The 21,192-nt window shown below is 38.8% G+C and overlaps 1 protein-coding gene across 5 annotated transcripts in view; it reads right to left on the bottom strand.

Annotated features, from left to right (window-relative positions):
* The window catches only part of LOC148939530 (long-chain fatty acid transport protein 4-like), a 192,937-nt gene that overhangs the window by 126,120 nt on the left and 45,625 nt on the right, over window positions 1-21,192 (bottom strand). For 2 of the 5 annotated variants that reach the window (XM_089107195.1, XM_089107192.1), the window contains exons 1-2: window positions 10,101-10,250; window positions 3,108-3,345 (exon numbers count right to left, since the gene is read on the bottom strand). The exons of 2 other annotated variants lie outside the window; for them this stretch is intronic. In XM_089107195.1, the coding sequence (XP_088963321.1) occupies window positions 3,108-3,345; window positions 10,101-10,217 (355 nt within the window). In that variant the 5' untranslated portion in view covers window positions 10,218-10,250. Of the gene's footprint in view, window positions 1-3,107; window positions 3,346-10,100; window positions 10,251-21,192 lie in introns of those variants that run through there. One more of the 5 variants, XM_089107191.1, reaches the window with a different exon arrangement.

Below are 21,192 nucleotides of genomic sequence, written 5' to 3'. Positions count from 1 at the left end.
CAATTAGAAGCACTTCAAAACTCAGAAAACTATCCCCCAAATCCCATTCTTAATATTTTTTTTTTTTTTTTTTTTTTTTTTTTTTTTTTTTTTTTTACAATCTAAAATCTTACTCTGAAGGAGGTTGACAGACTGACTTCATTTTGAAGTTTTTAAACTCAATTTAGATTCTAAACCCTTGTTTTGGCAACCAGGTCAGTCAATAAGGATGTGAAGACTATTGAGCCTATACTAACATGACTATACAGATTTCTGGGATCAACATCGGTCTCAAAGGCGTGCTCCCTTGGCTAGATGTCTGCACGGAAGGGCGTACCGATGATTTTGTTCGGGTGGTGTGGAGGCTACAAAAAAAATGTAAAACACATCAAAAACTTGTTTATATGCATTTTGTTGTTTTTACGTGTCGGACAACAATATCGGCGGGGGGGGGGGCCAAACCCTGAACAACAACCCCGGAAAAAAAAATACGACCATGCCTGCGCGACAATGATTATTAGACTAATATTTTAGAAATTTATCTAGAGGGTGTTTGAATATACAAAATAAACTTAATTCTGCTAAAATCAAATTATACGCGAAAACAAGGCCGTATTCAGGGGGGGTACCCGGTTTGAACCCCACCCCCTCCCGAAATTTTTGACCGAGTCGAAAATAAGTCGAAAATTAGTAAAACCTAGGTAAAAATCAGTAAAATTAGTCGAAAACTGAGTCAAAAATTAGTAAACCCCCCCCTCGAAAAAAAAAATCCTGGATCCGCCCTTGCGCGAAAATAAAAAAAATTGTCAGTTTATTGCCTAGATAAAAACGGCACAATATACTTCCCATAGTGGGGGAGAGTTATTTTCTATTCAAATTGTCTTTCCATAGTCGTTAGGAAATCTTAAGTTGCTGGCAAGGAAATCTTGTTTTCGCGAACAAATTACGCGAAACCAAAAATAAATGAAGCACTACGGAACGAGCCTTAACTTTTTCTTCATATTTGTTGATCCACGCTTTTGGCTGCATTATAAAACGATTCAAAATTAATAACGAGTACGCTGACGCCGCGTTCCATAACGTTACTTGACATTACGTGGCGATTTCGTATCTGACTACACTGGGTGGCGTTTTGCTCTCCCTCAAAAACAGAGAATTTTGTACCCCTCGCACAGAAAATTTGCAAAAGTGACTTTTTTGGCTGTGTCAAAATTTGTATTACACTTCGCTACATTTTGTGTGCAACTAATTTATCTATCTATTAACAAGTTACCGGTTATTCTTATTTCTTGTGTAATTCTGCGGACATTGTTAGGTTATGATGTTTAAAATTACATGCTTTTAAATTTTATGCTGAAAATCAAGGCAACAATGATTAAAACAAGTTTCACTTTGAATACTTAAAACAAGATATTTTATTCCAAGTATCAGTCATCAGAGGTTCAGTTACCAAATAACTGAAGCACTCGCGTCTCCCTCTAGCGTAAACACCTGTTTTGACTGATATTTGGTTTCGAGAAATTAAGAAAATCCGTAAAGATTACATTGCACATGGGGGGTAGGAGTTCACTATATATGATCCTATATTTTGATACAATTATAAATTGCTTTTGTGGGGAGAGGGTGACAGTGTTTTCCCCATCCCAACAAAAAAATTAGATGCATACATAAAGTGGAAAGGATCAGAGTGATTGTCTTCAGCGTTATTTGAAGAGCTCCCCTAGAAAGACTAAAAAATGGTCAAAGATGCTCTTCTACCATTTTGACCCCCCCCCCCCCAAAAAAAAGAAAGAATGGAAGCACGCATACCTATTCATAAAGATCAATCGCTTTCCTAGAAGGTGAAAATAAATACATAGTTCAGAAAAGAAAACTAAAATAAAAACAAGACAAATAAAGGTAATTGTAGAGATAAAGAAAAAAAATATAAGTATGAAGACAAAAAAAAAATAAAGTAAGCATGGAGATAAAGGAAAAAAAGAAAACTAGAAATAAGTAACCTATGAAGGTAGATAAAAACAAGAAAAGTAAAATTAAAAATACAGATAAAGAGAAAAAACTAAAAGTAATTATTATACCGGTAGGTTACAATGCCACCAGTAATGGTGTGGTAAGGTACGGGTGTCACCACTTATTGGTGCAAAAATGGTGCTAAACCACTTACTGTAGGGGAAAGTCCCTGGCAGCGCCCAATATTATGGGATGCCTGCGTGTACCACACCGGTTCTGTAAATATCGGGTTTGTTAGTACCCAATTTAGAGTATACCCTGCCCCAGGGTATGATAACGTGATCGAGCGATCAAGTGGCCAAATTTTCAGGCCAAGGCTACCCGCCCTGGGTTACCGCTAATATTTCTAAATATCTACTTGGAGGTAACGAATCCCCCTGTCAATATAATAATGACGGTATCTCGTAACTCTGTTCCTACCCTATCTGGGTTCCTGGAAAAATAATCTCACACGGCTGTAGAAAATAGCTTACTTGTAAACTTCCAAAAGGTCACAAGAAACACATCTATAAACTCTCATTACAGACTCCCTATACGGGGTCTCAAAGTAGACTACTGAAAAATAATATTCATTCTGTACACAAACTTTGCATAGGGGTGGCCCTTCGCTTGGCCCTGGCCAATCCTTTAAATCCCTATTCAAAATCCATTCTACTTTTTCTTAACTTTACCTTTCAATGACTCAGACCAGGAAGTCAAAAATAGAATTTAGTTCAAAGCTTACTTATTACCGAAAGAATCTAACTTAGCAACCAGAATTCAACTTAGGATTAAAAATTATCTTATAGGCAAATATAATTACAGAAAGGAAAATGGGTCATTTATCTGAAAAGAAAAGAAACAGGGTTGGAACCCCAATAGTAATGATGGAGATAAAGAAAAAAGACAAATAAGAGTAAGTATGGAGACAACGAAAAAAGGAAACAAAAAGTAAGTATGGAGATGAAGGAAAAAAAAAAGAAGAAAACTAGAAGTAAGTAGCCTATGGAGATACAGAAAAACAAGAAATCTAAAATTGAGTATGGAGAAGAAAACCAAAATTAAGTATGAAAACCATTAAAAGTAAGTATGGAGATAAAGAAAAAAGGGAAACTAAAAATAAGTACGGAAATACTTACAGTCAACAAGTGAGAGTTCCACAATAATTGCTTTGCTATTTGCGCAGCTAATGGAATGTATAAGCGGTATATCCTTCAGATTATAATTAATCAATGCTGTGACTAGACCAGCTTTTGCTAAACCAAGCCAAAGACAGACGTATTCCGGTCGATTCTCCATAAAAAGGGCAACGGTCGTTCCAGGTTCCAGCCCCTGACTTGAAAAGAAGTTGGCGACTCGGTTTGAGTATTCATCCACCTAATAAAGAGGATAAATATAAAGATACTATAAATAATCATAGGCAGCGCAATCGCGCTGCCTAAATAAAGGACGATATTGGCACAATGTACGAGTATTATTTTTTTTCATACAAGGGCACTTCGTATCGAAGGAGTTGTCGTAGAAATTTCGAAAAGGACTCATTCGATTGGAAATTGGAGAGGCTTGTGCCCTTTTTCATAGTCGAAAGTGATTGGAAGGCAACTAACACCCCTTACACGCCCACCATTTCCCCAAACACATCCAGTAAAAATTTTGAGATAGCCATTTTGTTCAGTGTAGTTGATTTTCAGATAGAAATATGTTTTTGAGGAGAACACTCCCCCAGAGCCCTCAGGGCAAAGGTTTTAAGTTATGCCCTGGGGGCATATAAGAACGATGGTGGCACAATGTATTAATTATTATTTTTTCCCTTTAGACCAGGGCACTTTGTATCGAAGAAGTTGTAGTAAAGACTTCGAAAAGAGCTCATTTAATTGGAAATTGGAGTGGCTTGTGCCCTTTTTAATAGTCGAAAGTGATTAAAAGGCAGCTAACACCCCTTCCACACCCACCATTTCCCGAAACACATCGATCAAAATTTTGAGATAGCCATTTTGTTCAGCGTAGTTGATTTCCAGATAGAAATTATGTGATTGAGGAGGACAATCCCCCACAGCCCTCAAGGCAAGGATTGTAAGTTATGCCCCGGGGGCATGTAAGGTTTTTATAGAAAGTGCTGTCGTAGAAACTTCAAAAAAGGCTCATTCGATTGGAAATTCAAAGGGCTGGTGCCTATTTTAATAGTCAAAAGTGATTGGAGGGCAACTAGTACCCCTCTCACGCCCACCTTTTCCCTAAATACATCCAATCAAAATTGTAAGATAGCCAATTTGTGCAAAGTAGTTGAAAGTTCTGGAAATTAGATCGTTGAGGATGACAACCCCCCACAACGCCCTGGGAAAGGGTTGTAAGTTATGCCCTGGGGGCATATAAAATTTTTATAGAACGCGTTGTTGTAGAAAATTCGAAAAGGGTTCATTCGATTGGAAATTGTAGTGGCCAGTGCCCTTTTTAAGTGTCGAAAACAACTGAAAGGCAACTAACACCCCTTCCGCGCCCATCATGTCCCCAAACCCTTCTAATCAAAATTTTAAGATGGCGATTTTGTTCCACGCAGTTTAAAGTTCAGGATATTATACCTTTGAGCCGGACATTCCCCGCACAGTTTTCAGAGCAAGGGTTATAAGTCATGCCCTGGGAGCATATAAGGTTTTTATTCAAATCTTTGTCGTAGAAACTTGAAAAATGGCTCATTCGATTAGAAATTCAAAGAGTTGGTACCCTTTTTAATACTCGAAAGTGATTTGAGGGCAACTAGCCCCCCCCCCCCCAAACACACACAATCAAAATTTTTAGATAGCCATTTTATTCGACGTAGTTGAAAGTTTTGGAAATTAGGTGTTTAAGGATGACAACCTCCCCCCCACAGCCCTAAGGGCAAGGGTTGTAACCTATGCCCCTGGGGCATATAAGGTTTTTATAGAAAGCGATGTTGTAGAAAACTTCAAAAAGGGCTCATTCAATTTGAAATTGAAAGGGCTAGTGTCCTTTTTAATAGTCGAAAGTGATTGAAGGACAGCTAACCCCCCTCCCCATTTTCAGTAAAGTGCAAATTATGTTCTGGTCTTGGGAAGGCATTGGGGTTTTGAGCCCAACTTATGGTAATTTCTGCTCGTTTTGAGTTTGATTGTAATTTCTATTCATTTTGTGTTTCGTTTATTTATCGATGCTGATTTGCGGTAGTTTCACGCTTGGTAGATTATTTGATTTTATTTTTGCTCATTTTTTGTTTAACGGAGTTCTTTTCTTTTCTTTGAAAAACTTAATTTGTGGGAAAAGCTTTTTTAATTAATATGATAAATAAAACAAACATTAAAAATATACATACATAAATTATTATAAATAAAATATATAAAAGATAAAAAAAAACATTTAATTTCATTTGGTTTATTTTTGAGGCGTAATTTCTTAAGCCAATCCTACCATTCATTCAACGTGCTTTATCAAACTACTACATTACTACTAAAAACTCACTGCAGCAATCCCACAGCAGCACCACAATCCTCCTCCGACTCAATTTATTCAGAGATTAGCTCTTTACTCCCTCCCAAAAATTTCCTATTTCTTTGAGTAGTTCCTTATGGAAATTTGTTCTTCGGAAATTGTTTACTCTTTTCTTCTTATTTTACTTAATTTTTTTTTGTTATTTTTGCATCCTGTGTAGTCCGTTACAGGCTATAGCCTCTGGACGTTGTTGTAATGTGAGCATTTTTTATATGAATAAACCTAATTATTATTCCGTATGACATCTTGCCTATAGGCGCGTCAAATGAGGGGGGATAGCAGAGGAGGAATTGCCGCCCTCTATTTTTCTGCCCCCCCATAGATTTAAAAAATATATTACTTTTTTGTATTTTCATTGAAAAACACCTTTTCATTTTAATCAAGCAGAATCGACAAGCAACAAAGTTGCCCCCCCCCCAAGATTTTGTAAAATACATGTGTTTACCTCCCCCGGTGTGTCGTTGGGGGGGGGGGTCAGTTGCCTCCCAGTAATTTAGAAAAAAATATTATACGGCCCATGCCCCTTGTCTATCCGAATATGAACCCCTCTTGCTCCCCCAATAAAATGCTGGAGATTCACCCCTGCCCCTCCTCCCTACGTTTTCGTGAATTGACATCCCTACTTCCCTTCCCGTTCGGGGACAGTCTGCTTTTCGTGGCACCACATGGATGGATTAGAAATAAATTATTAATGTTATCAGACTATTCAGAACATACGTTAAGGTAAGACAAAGTTCAACTTTTTCTTCATGAAATTAAATGACAATATACAACTGATTAACTGTCGTGAAACCAGGGTGTAGCATAAATCTGTCCAAAAAAGCATAATCTTCTTCGTTCGGTCTGGCAACACTGTGATGGACCTTAAAGCTCCATCTTTGGTATCTGTCATCCTGGCAATATGCGTAAAATATGGCATAGTCATCTTAACCTTTCTTTCAATATAGCCCTTAAAAGCGAGATCGAACCTCATTTTTTAAACTAATAGTTTGCTATACGGTTAGTCAGACGAGCATCGAAGAAGAACACGAAGTTTCACTATAACACTTCTAGTTTTGATGAATTAGATGTGTAATATTAGAAATCAAAAACCACGTTCAGTCTGTTTGAAATTAGTTACTGGGTAAAAAATACCAGAATAAATTAAAAGACAAAACAGTAAGGGATAAACCCCACCTTTTTACCCCTAGTTGCTAATTCAAATTTCAAACCAATCAAAGGAATTTGAGGCAGTAAAAGGAGTGCAAAACTCTGATTGGCCCTTTTGTGTGAAATCCTAAGCTAGTAAAAAGAATGAGAAGTTTTCGAGTCGCATTCATTTTTGAAAATTTATCTATGATTTGATCCATTTCATCGCCTTTCTGGAAGCTGTCCATTCCTCCCAAAACAAATTCTAGTATACGCGCCGGGTCCACGGATAATCAATTTGTTTGTATTTTCTACGCCGTTACTTCCTCCTTAATCCTTATTTTGCCACTAATTTTCCTTATGACACAATTAGTTTTGAGAAATAACATATGTAATACTAGATATCAACCTAAAAAACATCTCGTTCAATCTGTTCAAAATTATTTACTAGATAAACAACACCAAAATAGATTGAAAAGATAAAACAGTATTGTTTACAATACTCTCAAACTTGAAGACAAAATTAAGATAAATCAAGACTTTGAACTTTGACCGTTACGGAATCAACGGGGCGTGACATATATGGAAATCATTTTAAAATTTAATACTTATACTGAGAAGGTTGAATAAACCGGGTTTTTAGTGTCTGACTGCCAATTAAATTTTGTTTTTAAAATATTTGTATTTTTATGGGAAAAGGGCTATATTGACGCTGTACAGGGAATCAAAATATAAAAAAAAATGGAAGGAGATACCGAGGGATTGCTCTTTCTCAGAAATCATATAAACCAAGTGGCGGGTTCCAAACGTTTTTGGGACTGTGCCAAGTGTGGCGGAACTGTACGGTATACATGGCGTTCCGAGAAGTGCACCATGTTGCTGGAAGTCATCCCCCTCAGAGGAACAATAGTATAAAAATTGATATTGATATTGATAAAAATTGATATTGGCAAAGTCCATTCAAAAGAATTTAAAATAGCGGTGTGCCTATAGTGGGTGACTATTTTATTTATAAAACTCATAAAATAAACATTAATCACAACGCACGCTCAGGGAAGGCACAATGCGCCTGAAAAAAGACGGTTGCAACCCTTTGACTCCCAACCAATTAAGAACAAAAAGTGCTCTCTCTCATCAATCTTTAAAAAAAGAAGAAAAAGAAGAAAAAAATTGAAATAAATCCCCTCCCCGAAAACTGAACACACTATAATTCTTCATTTAAAAAATACTTCTTCAATCTCCTTTTAAACAAGCCACTGTGTTCAGCATCTCTAATGCTAGTTGGTAAACATAGTCAGCTTTAATATAATCATGGAAATGGAAAGAAAGAGAGCAATTAAGACCATAAGAACTTATCAAGGGGGGGGGGGGTAGTAAAACTATTTTACAATTTGGATAAGAAGTGCCCCAAAATTTAGAGAAAATCAGGATATTTTTTTTGGGGGGGGGGGAGGGAGGGGGCACCAGGCCCCACCTCATATCGACATTCCTGGAAGAAAGAAAGACGGGGGATTAAGGGGGTAAAAATAAGTTAAAAATTCAATTACCACAGGCCGCGGGGTCGTCAATTTACCCAAATGTAGAAGGGAAGGGGAGATGAAAATGTACTTTTTGGAATCTATGGAGAGGAATTTAATTTCTTTAATTTTCCCAATAAAATACCAAAAGAGGTATTTTTAAAAGAAAACACCAGAAAAAAGGTATTTTCGAAATAACTAACTATGCTGTTTATGATTTTTCGTTGAAAATAGCATAAAAAAGGTATTTTTCCAGAATCTAAAAGGGAAAGTAATTGCCCCTACCGCTCAATTGGTGTTCCTGTGGTACTGCTTCAGTTCTAAGGCAAATAAGAAAAACAGAACAAGGTATTAGCACTATACCGTTTTATTCAAAATGCTACCCAAAATGGAAGGATTCTTATCATTAATTTTATTCGGAAGTTAATACAAGCCACTACAGTATATTCGACCTTAGTGAATAGGGTTGGGAGCCATCTGAGTAGAGTCCTTAGCGACATCGCATAATTTCACTAAACCAAAAAACAGTTTAAAAGTATACATCTAACAAAGTTATCAAATCTCCCGTTACAGTTTACTTTTCAAAACCCTAGAACACGACTTAAATGTCCATTATAGACATACCTATCAGTTAAGCCATAAAGAGGCTGTCAGACTGGACTAGTTAAAAGATTTGAAGGTTACAGCATTTTTTTGTGTGTGTGTGTGTAAATTTCAAACTAATACCCATGTGAACTGCATCATGTTTATCAACGGTTTAATATAGAAGATTGTACATTGTCTATAAAAGGATGTAGACTAATTTTTACCTTAGAATATGTCGCCGGCTTCACAGTGGCGGATCGAGGATTTTTTTAGGGGGGGGGCGCAAAATAGGTTGATCCGATAAACTTGCGTTAGGAACAAGTTTAATCAGCGCAAACTTGCGTTGATTACGTAAATTTCACTACTTTAGACTATGTTAGGGGGGCGCACGCCCCCCACGCCTCTCGCCTGGATCCACCACTGCGGCTTCACCTCTGATTTCTGCAGTCATATGAGCCCTATTACAAGTTTAAACAACAATTCTTCCTTTGTATCAAATCTTATTTGCAAATCATTTACTGTATATACCTAGTACTATTGCGAATTGCGTTCTTTGAAACTTTGGGCTCGTCAATCACACAAAAAAATCCCTCTATGGCCCTGACTTCAAAAAGCCTCTACTGAAAGGGGCGAGAGCCGTATCCAAGGACAGAATAACTAGGTTTGACCCCCCCCCCCCACCCCGCAGAAAGTATACAAATTAAGAAATTTTTGTTGCGTTTTGCAAAGTTTTTTTGTACCCCCGCCCCTCGAACAAAAATCCTTGATATGGCCTTGATAAGGGCTATTTGCATAATTTCGGGCCCCTTCCCTAGAACTAGACCCGGAAGCATACCATGTCATCCCCAAAAGTGCATTTTAAGCCTTTTGCTTATCTGCTTAAAAGACTATCTTGAATTTTTCATTCAATGCTAGTCAAGGATGCGCATGTGACCAGGAACACACGGGGCATCAAGAGGTTTCTATCGGTTTTGTCCCTTAATAGATAAGCAGGAACTCACAATTTCTGATCAATCATTTCTTCCTAAACTTCCTACAATCATCAGTTTTATACGATAACCCCTTGGTAAAAAAAAACATGAAAAATAATAGAAAAACAGAATTTCATTTAAACTAAGTAAGTAAAGAAAAAAAAAATATGGCGATAGCCCCATGAGCATAGTGTAAGCATCCCTTAGACTTCTGAGGTTCTGGATTTAATAACTCCTTTACCGTCCGCATCCAAGTCCAGGCAGCGAGACCCATAGTTGTTTGTTTCTTCTTTTTTTTTTTTTTTTAATTAAGAAACTTGTCAAACAAAACGTAAAAGCATTATTTAGTTATATAAATAACCAAAATTAGCCCACAAGTAGTGCTAAGCTTCTACAGGGTGAATTCCTAGACATTAGAAATGATTACCTCAGCGAATGTCCACTCCCTGTCTTCATAAATGAAACAAACTTTGTCTGGATGTCGTCGGACATTTTCTTCAAATATCATTGGAACATTCAGGTTGTTCTTTTGACAATATTTCATGCGTCGCAAAACTTTCAAGTATCTCCATAGAGCTCTAATGAAAGTAAAGAAGTAAACATTGATTTCTACATATGATAGACCTTATGCAAAAGAGACACAGATTAAGAAAAGCAAAAATTAAGGGGCAGAAGTATGAAAACCTAGTATGATAAACACAAACACATCGTCACCAATGCAGATACGACTCATGTCAAACATGCATTCACGGAGGGAGACATTCAGATCCGAGACATCCCCCCTTCCAATCTCAAACGCAAAAAACTCGTACAGTTAAATATATTCAAATTCCATACAATATTTGGCTATGTCTTTATACTCTAGCCTAGACGATGTTATAAATTTTAGGAAACCTGTTTGTTTATATATATAAATATACCAAAAGTGCAAAACAAACTAACTAAGCCCCGCTAGCTTAGTCCGTAGAGTGCGATCGATAAGGCACTTAACCACAGGTTGGCGGCTTTGTACCAGACGTTTGTACCAGAGGTTGTACCAGACGGCGGCTCTGTTCGGTAATCAAAAGATAAAAACATCTTGAAAACAAGCCTGAGATTGTTGGATAAAAGGCGCCACAAAGAAGAAAAGTTGAAGCGTTTACTGCTTTACGATGACCGAAAAATAGTAGTTCATACCCTTCTCTCAAATTTTTAAAGTCCCCTTCACCCCCCCCCCCCAAAGTGACACTTTTCTTGAATTTTTCAAGCTGATTCCCCGCGCCGTGAAACCGCCGTAATACTTGCAAAACTATGTAATCGAATATAATCGTTGCTTTTTGGCAAAAAAGATCATACTCTTGCAAGCATCGAAAAAATAAGTAACTGATCTGATATTCGCTAACAGGGAAAACTATTCTACTAACCACTCTACAGCAGTGGGATAAGCTCTTATGGGGCCGATCCCCTCTCCCATAACAGACTCCACGACCAGCAAAGGAGAGGGGAAATACATAGGTTATTTAACACTATCTCATGAGCTAGTGTTTCAATAGTATGTGTATTTTACAGAAAAGGGGATCCACGGCCTGTAAAGGGGGAGAAGCGGGGATACAAATACTATTTAAACGATATTCAGTGAATAATTGTTTTCAATAGTGTGTGTATATTATAGACAAGAAAAAGAGGGGAGAGAGAGAGAGAGAGCAAAATTTGTGATTTTTTTTTCTTTAGCAAAAAGCTTAAGGACATTTAATGCCATAAATGTCATTTTGCGAGCTTCGACGTTGGACGGCCGTCTCACAGACAAATGGTCCGTTAGCAGATTCACCCAGGGGACTATTTATCATTAAAAGCTATTGAGAATTTGTGGCTTGAATATGACATTTTATTGAAAAGACAGAGAAATTGTATCAGCAAGGTTTTCAATCAAAGCGAACTGCTCCACTGGGAACTCTCAAAGATGAGAAATTGATCAAATGACATTTCGTTTGAGCTGATTTTTGGTATTTTCACAGCAAACAAGATAGAAAATTGTTAGAGACTACCCTTTCCTGAACTTCAATAAAAAATCTGCTCCGTTTAATCGAAAAAAAAATTTCACACTTTCTAATGATATAAATTTCATTAAAACTGAATATCTTTATCTGCGGCACAAAACAGGAGACGTTAAATGGCTTTTCTAAGATTTCCGGGAAAGTAACTGTTAGCTTTTAGTTATCCGTCGTTTATTTGGATCTCTTATCCAAGCTCTAAAAGTTATGGCAAGACCGCCCAATCAATTCTAAATAGTTTGGCCACACAAACTAAAACTCTATATAATGGGCGAGATATGGTGATTCTTTATGGTACCGGATGGCCTTAAAACTTAGAATTGAACCACTAATTGATCCTTAGCAGTTCGATAATATGCCAAAGAGGTCTACAACACATTACTTGATCCAACTACGTGATTTCATGTTCAAATATAAGGCTAAACCAGGTAGATCGCTTAAGCTTGTAATAATAGATTTTTTTTTTTTAAAGTTGTTGATCTGATACAACATGATATTCTAATTAAAAAAAAATACTCGTGGAATTTTCTGTAACTACTAATTTGATTGGTGCTATTCAGTTTTTTTTATCAAATCGATTTTAAATGATAAAGCATAAGAATGATCATCTGCCCGTTTTTTGTGGAGTTCCTCAAGGGACTATTTCTGGCCTTATTTTTTAAGTCACGATTAGCAATATCACTACTGATTTGGAAAGTAGATGAAAGTGTGTTTATAAGTCAAGCCTAGTACAAATATATGATAAAGGTGACCCCAGAATAGCTGCAACAATCATTGAAAAAGTGAGAGAAGAGTCAGCATCTTCACTGATGACTGTGAATGAGAATAACAGTAATACTTTACTGTTTTGTCTTTAGGAATTTTAACCCCAAATTTAATCCTCCTCCGCTTGAGCAACTAATTGTAAATAAAACTAAACTACCAGGAACAACCCTCACTTCTGATATAAGTGGGGGGTGGGGGCGCTCGCCGCAGGGTTGTTGAAGACAAGCACCACTAACTTAATGTTAAAATAATGGCAAAATTTCGGGTTCAATCGTCCCATCTCTTAATAAATTACTATATCTTTAATAGGCCGCTTTTAGAGTATGCTGCCCTGATATTGCACTTTTTGGCCTGGTATGGCAGTTATTTTTCTTCGGGGGGGGGGAGCTACAAAAACTTAAAAAAACAAAAATTAGTTTGTACTCTTTTTTTACATCTTTACGAGTCGGAGACAAATTTCGGGAGGGGGGGGGTACCCACTCAGTAGCCCCCCGGATACGGACTTGGTGCTCTTGTTATTACTTCCCGTGGCCTGGAAATTTCATATTCTGGTCAGTTAATCAAGTTTTATTTAGTTTCGCTGGAGCAAAGAAGGCTGAATCTGAGAATGGATTTTGAAAAAAAATGCCGAAATATCCATAAACACCATGGTATCATGCCATTAGATTTTATTCCTAAGAAACCTCCAGGGGTTGTTGCGCGGCCAGTCCCAAAGCTGGCAAAAATAGATGCAAAAAAATACGCGGTAGAAAAGAACGTTTGTCCCAAGTTTCGTGCACGTTTACAAGGCTACTGTTTATTAAATTGTGAATCTATCGTTTTCACTTGAACTTTTTGTTATAGGCTATTGACTGATTGCCTTTATTGATGCAGACCGTAATTTGGCAATGTCCTTTTTTTAGAATCAAATAAATTTTTTTTAGTAGTTTTTTAGAATCAAATAAATTTTTTTTAGTAGTTTTTTAGAATCAAATAATTAAGTAGATTAGTTCTGATACAATGTACATAAACATTCTCGTCTACTATTCTGGATTTTTAAAAAGATTGTGAGTAGAACCCTATCATGAGGTCCGGGACGAACACCCCTGCTGCCATCTACAATTTAGTTTAATGCTGACGGAACATAATTTATTTAAGGATTATCGATCGAGTCTAATGGTGGTCAAGGTCAATCGATCTGTTGTTGTTGTTTGGCCACGTGTAATGGCATGAGGGGTGATTTACATAATCGATGGGGGAATTATTGATTCACGTCTGGGTGGAATTATGAAACAATATGGTCATAGAGTCCCTAGGGAGAAAGATTACGTAATCGCACAATGACCTCTTTTTCCAAGGTCGATTTATTTGATGTTTTTCTCGGATGTCAACATCAAATTATGGATGTTTTATGGTTTTTGTCAGTGAGAATTGGAAAAACAGGAACTTTGTCACATTTATGGATGTCAACAGCAATTCATGTCTGTTATATGGTTTTCTCAGTGAGAATGAAAAAACTAGAATTTTCTCACTTGGAAAAACAGGAATTTTCTCACATGGAAAACCATAAACCACGTGGTCCTGTCACGAGTAGCACCTGTGAACTTGATTTACATAATCGCTAGGGGAAATTATTGATTCACGAAGGGGAGAATTAAGAAACATTAAGGCTTCTTTAATCTTAGGTCTGAGGGATAAACGTTCTTTAGGTCAGAGAGAAAAATTAATATTCTATTTTTAAATAGGGCTTCATTGATCTTTAGTGTCAGGAATTATAATTGACATCACTTGTTATCTTGGAATTATGCGGGAGTCTAAAGAGATAGAAATTCTATTTTTAAATACGGCTTCACGGAGCTTTAAGTCGGAGAGATAAATTGATATTCTAACGAAACCCTAATAGTTTAGCTAGGAAAATTTATGAGATGAAGAGATTAACGTAGGAAAGGGTTTCCTAGAAATTTGAAATGCGTTAGCGCAGAGATGCCAAACAAAAGGAACACGCTGAAAATATGTTTAGGGATTATTTGGGCGAAACCGTTTTATCCATTTTATGGGATTATTTCGGCGAAACAGTTAGAGACATTTTGAAAGAAGATTTTAGGAAAGGTTTTAGAAGAGAATTTGAGGGTGAAACTCTGTGGTCGTTATAATACACAAGTTCCATTTGAACAGTGCTGTGAGGTCCTCTACCCCAACCCCAAAGGGTTCCGATCCCCCACCACATCCCCGAAGGAAACCCCCGGTACTCAAAGGTCCCCCAAGCTCCCATAGAGCCCCAGCCCCCCAAACGCCCGCCTCAGACCCTCAAAGGCCCTCCTCTGGTCCTCAAACGGCCCCCGGACCCCCAAAGAGCACCCCCGGACCCCAAAGGCCCTCCCCCGGTCCTCAAAGGTCCCCCGGGCTCCCAAAGAGCCACCGGCGCCCCCAAAGGCCCACCCAGACCCCCAAAGGCCATCCCCGGGCCCCCCAAAGGCCCATCGAGCTCCCAAAGGACCAACGGGGTCCCAAAGGCCCTCCCTGTGCCCCAAAGGCCCTCCCTGTGCCCCAAAGGCCCTCCCCGGCCCCCCAAAGGTCCCCCGGACCAGAGAAGCGCCGCCGGGATAACACACTCCCAAAGGCCATCCCCGGGCCCCACAAAGGAATTATTTACTGACCTTCAGTTGTTGTGATTTTAAAAGTTCTGCTTTTGTTTTCTAAAATCATCGCCTAAAATGCCTCAAACTGTTTCACCCCAAGAGACACATACACAGAGACACAAATAGAGACAAACACACAGAGACACACAAACAGAGACACAAACACAGAGACACAAGCACAGAGACACACACACACAGACAAACACACAGAGACACATACACATAGACACACACACAGAGTCACACACAGACAGACAAAAACACACAGACACACACACAGAGACACATAAACAGAGACACACACACAGAGACACACACACAGAGACAAACACACAGAGACACACACACAGAGACACACACACAGAGACACACACACAGAGACACACACACAGAGACACACACACACACATACAGAGACACAAACACACAGAGACAAACACACACAGAGACACACACACACAGAGACACACACACAGACACACAAACACAGAGACACACACACACAGAGACACAGACACAGAGAGACACATACAGAGACACACACACACACAGACACACACACAGAGACACACACACAAAGACACACACACACAGACACACAAACACACAGAGAAACACACACAGACACACACACACAGACACACACAATCACACAAACTCAAACAGAGAAAGAAAAAGAGACACACACACACACAGACAAAAACAAACACATATACACTCACACACACACACACAAACACAGACACCCACACAGAGAGACACACACACAGACACACACACACACACAGAGACACACACAGAGACACACACAGATACACACACACAGAGACACACACAGAGACACACACACAGAGACACACACACAGAGAGACACACACAGAGACACACACACAGAGAGAGACATACACACAGAGACACACACACAGAGAGACACACACACACAGAGACACATACACAGGGAGATACACACACAGAGACACACACACAGAGACACAAACACAGAGACACACACACATAGACACACACACAGAGACACACACACAGATACACAAACACATAGATACACAAACAGAGACACACAAACACAGAGACACACACAAAGACCTACACACAGAGACACACACACAGAGACACACACACAGAGACAGACACTCACAGACACACACACACACAGACACACACACACACAGAGACACACACAGAGAGACACACACACAGAGACACACACACAGAGACACACACACAGAGACAAACACACAGAGACACGCACACAGAGACACACACACAGAGACACACACACAGAGACACACACACAGAGAAACACACACAGAGACACACACAGAGAGACACACACACAGAGACACACACAGAGAGACACACACAGAGAGACACAAACACAGAGACACACACACGGAGACACACAAAAACAGAGACACACACAAAGATACACACACACAGAGAAAAACACACAGAGACACACACACAGAGACACACACACAAATACACACACACAGAGACACACACACAGACACACACACACACAGAGACACACACACAGAGAGACACACACACAGAGACACACACACAGAGACACACACACAGACACACACACAGAGAGACACACACACACACACACACACACACACACACACACACCGACACACACACACAAACAGAGAGACACACACACACAGACACACACACACACAGAGACACACACACAGAGACACACATATAGAGACACACACACAGAGACACACACACAGAGACACAGATACAGAGACACAGATACAGAGACACAGACACAGAGACACACACACACAGAGACACACACACAGAGACACACACGCAGAGACACACACACAGAGACACACACACAGAGACACACACACAGACACACACACACACACACACACACACACACAGACACACACACACAGAGACACACACACAGAGACACACACACAGACACACACACACAGAGACACACACAGAGACACACACAGAGACACACACACAGAGACACATACAGAGAGACACACACAGAGAGACACACACGGAGACACACACACACAGACACACACACACAGACACACACACACACAGAGACACAAACACAGAGACACACACAGAGACACACACCCAGAGACACACACACAGAGACACACACACACAGACACACACACAGAGACACACACACACAGACACACACACACACACACACAAATAGAGACACACAGACACAGACACACACACACACACACAGAGACACACACACACACACACACACACACAGACACACACACAGACACCCTCGAACACAGTGCCAAAGACACAGAAACACAGACACAGACACACACACAGAGACACACAGACAGAGACAGACACTCACAGACACACACACAGAGACACACACACAGAGACACACACACAGAGACACTCACACAGAGACACTCTCTCTGAGACTCTCACAAAGAGACACACACACAGAGACACACACACAGATACACACACACAGAGAGAGACACACATAGAGACACACAGAGAGAGAAACACATAGAGAAACACACACACATAGACAAACAAAAAGAGACAAACACACACACACACAAACAGACATAGACACACACACAGAGAATCAAACACAGAGACACACACACAGACACACACATACACAGAGACAGACACAGAGACACACACACAGAGAGACACACACGCAGAGACACACACACAGAGACACAGACACAGAGACACACACACAGAGACACAGATACAGAGACACAGACACAGACACAGAGACACACACACACAGAGACACACACACAGAGAAACACACGCAGAGACACACACAGAGACACAGACACAGAGACACATACACAGAGACACAGAGACACACACACGGAGACACACACACAGAGACACACACACAGAGACACACACAGAGACACACACACACAGAGACACACACACAGAGACACACACACAGAGACACACACACAGAGACACACACAGAACCACACACACAGATACACAAACAAACCCACACAGACACACACACAGACACGCACACATAGAAACACACACAGAGACACACAAACACAGACCCAGACAGACAGACACACACACACAGAGACACACAAACAGACAAACACAACCCCACACACACACAGAGACACACACATACACAGACACACACAGAGACACACACACAGAGACACACACACACACACACACACACACACAGACACACACAGAGACACACACACCGAGACACACACACAAAGACACACACACAGAGACACACACACACAGAGACACACACTCAGAGGCACACACACAGAGACACCCATACAGAGACACACATACAGAGACACACACACAGAGACACTCACACAGAGACACACAGAGACACACACACAGAGACACACACACAGAGACACACAAACAGAGACACACACAGACAGACACACACACAAACACACACACACACAGACACAAACACCCAGACACACACACACAGACACAGACACAGAGACACACACACTGAGACACACACACAAAGAGACAGCAACAGAGACACACACACACATACACACACACAAAGAGATACACACACATACATACTGACAGACAGAGACAGACACTTACAGAAACACAGAGAGACACACACACAGGGAGACAGACACATATACAAACACACAGACACACACAAACAGAGACAAAAAGACAGAGACACGCACACAGAGACACACAAACAGAGACACACTTGTTCCTTTAGTACCTACGCAATTAGGCTTAAATGAAGATATTTATGCAGAGTTTCAACTAGCTATGGCTAAGTTTGCTAAAGACAAGCTATTTTCTTGTGAAAACACACACAATCAGAAAAAATGTACACTGTTCCTTTAGTACCTACACAATTAGACTAAAAATGAAGATATTTATGCAGAGTTTCAACTAACTATGGCTAAGTTTTCTAAAGACAAACTATTTTCTTGCGAAAACACACAAAATCATAAAAAATGTTCAATGTTCCTTTAGTACCTACGCAATTAGGCTTAAATGAAGATATTTATGCAGAGTTTCAACTATATATGGATAAGTTTTATAAAGACAAGATATTTTATTGCGAAAACAAACACACTCATAAAAAATTTTCAATTTTCCTTTATTACCTACTCAATTAGACTAAAAATGAAGATATTTATGCAGAGTTTCAACTAGCTATGTATAAGTATGCTAAAGACAAGCTATTTTCTTGTGAAAACGCACAAAATCAGAAAAAATGATCAATGTTCCTTTAGTACCTACGCAATTAGACTAAAAATGAAGATATCTATGCAGAGTTTCAACTAACTATGGCTAAGTTTACTAAAGACAAGCTATTTTCTTGTGAAAACACACAAAATCAGAAAAAATGATCAATGTTCCTTTAGTACCTACGCAATTAGACTAAAAATGAAGATATTTATGCAGAGTTTCAACTAGCTATGGCTAAGTTTGCTAAAGACAAGCTATTTTCTTGTGAAAACAAACAAAATCATAAATAATGTTCAATGTTCCTATTTGAACTTCGCAATTATACTAAAAATGAAGATTTCTATGTCGAGTTTCAACTAGCTATGGCTAAGTTTGCTAAAGACAAGATATTTTCTTGCGAAAACACACAAAATCAGAAAAAATTTTCAATGTTCCTTTAGTACCTACACAATTAGACTAAAACTGAAGTTATTTATGGAGAGTTTCAAATAGCTATGGCTAAGATTGCTAAAGACAAGCTATTTTCTTGTGAAAACACACAAAATCAGAAAAAATAATCAATATTCCCTTAGTACCTACGCAATTAGACTAAAAATGAAGATATCTATGCAGAGTTTCAACTAGCTATGGCTAAGTTTGCTAAAGACAAACTATTTTCTTACGAAAACACAAACAAAATCAAAAATATTTTTAAATGTTTCTTTAGAACCTACACAATTAGACTAAAAAGGAAGATATATATCCAGAGTTCCAACTAGCTATGGCTAAGTTTACTAAAGACAAGCTATTTTCTTGCGAAAAAACACAAAATCATAAAAAATGTACAATGTTCCTTTAGTACCTACACAATTAGGCTGAAATGAAGATATTTATGCAGAGTTTCAACTAGCTATGGCTAAGTTTGCTAAAGACAAGCTATTTTCTTGCGAAAACACACAAAATCATAAAAAAAATGTTAAATGTTCCTCTAGTACCTACTCAATTAGGCTGAAATGAAGATATATATGCAGAGTTTCAACTAGCTATGGCTAAGTTTGCTAAAGACAAGCTATTTTCTTGCGAAAACACACAAAATCAAAAAAAATATTGTTAGGTTAGATTAAGTTAGATTAGGTTAGGTTAACCTACGTACGCGCGCATCTAGGTTAGGTTAGGTTGGATTAAGTTAGGTTAGGTTAAGTTAGGTTAGGTTAGATTAAGTTAGGTTAGATTAATTTAGGTTAGGTTAGGGTAGATTAAGTTAGGTTAGGTTAAGTTAGGTTAGGCTAGGTTAGCCTACGTACGCGCGCGTACGTAGGCTAACCTAGCCTAACCTAACTAGCCTAGCCTAACTTAATCTAACCTATCTAACCTAACTTAACCTAACCTAGCAATCTAACCTAACCTAACTTAACCTAACCTAACTAATCAACCTAACCCTAACCTATATGCGCGCATACGTAGGCTAACCTAACCTAATCTAACTTAATCTAACCTAAAAAAATTTTTCTGATTTTGTGTTTTCGCAAGAAAATAGCTTGTCTTTAGCAAACTTAACCATAGCTAGTTGAAACTCTGCATATATATCTTCATTTAAGCCTAATTGCGTAGGTAATAGAGGATCATTGTACATTTTTTTTTCTGATTTTGAGTGTTTTTGCAAGAAAATAGCTTGTCTTTAGCAAACTTAGCCATAGATAGTTGAAACTCTGCATAAATATCTTCATTTCAGTCTAAATGTGTAGGTACTAAAGGAACATTGAACATTTTTTCTGATTTTGTGTGTTTTCGCAAGAAAATAGCTTGTCTTTAGCAAACTTAGCCATAGCTAGTTGAAACTCTGCATAAATATCTTCATTTTTAGTCT

The sequence above is a fragment of the Artemia sp. Qi Xiang Cuo genome, chromosome 21 (assembly GCF_049724085.1).
Source record: "Artemia sp. Qi Xiang Cuo chromosome 21, ASM4972408v1, whole genome shotgun sequence".
NCBI lineage: Eukaryota > Metazoa > Arthropoda > Branchiopoda > Anostraca > Artemiidae > Artemia > Artemia sp. Qi Xiang Cuo.
This window is presented reverse-complemented; position numbering and strand designations above follow the sequence as displayed.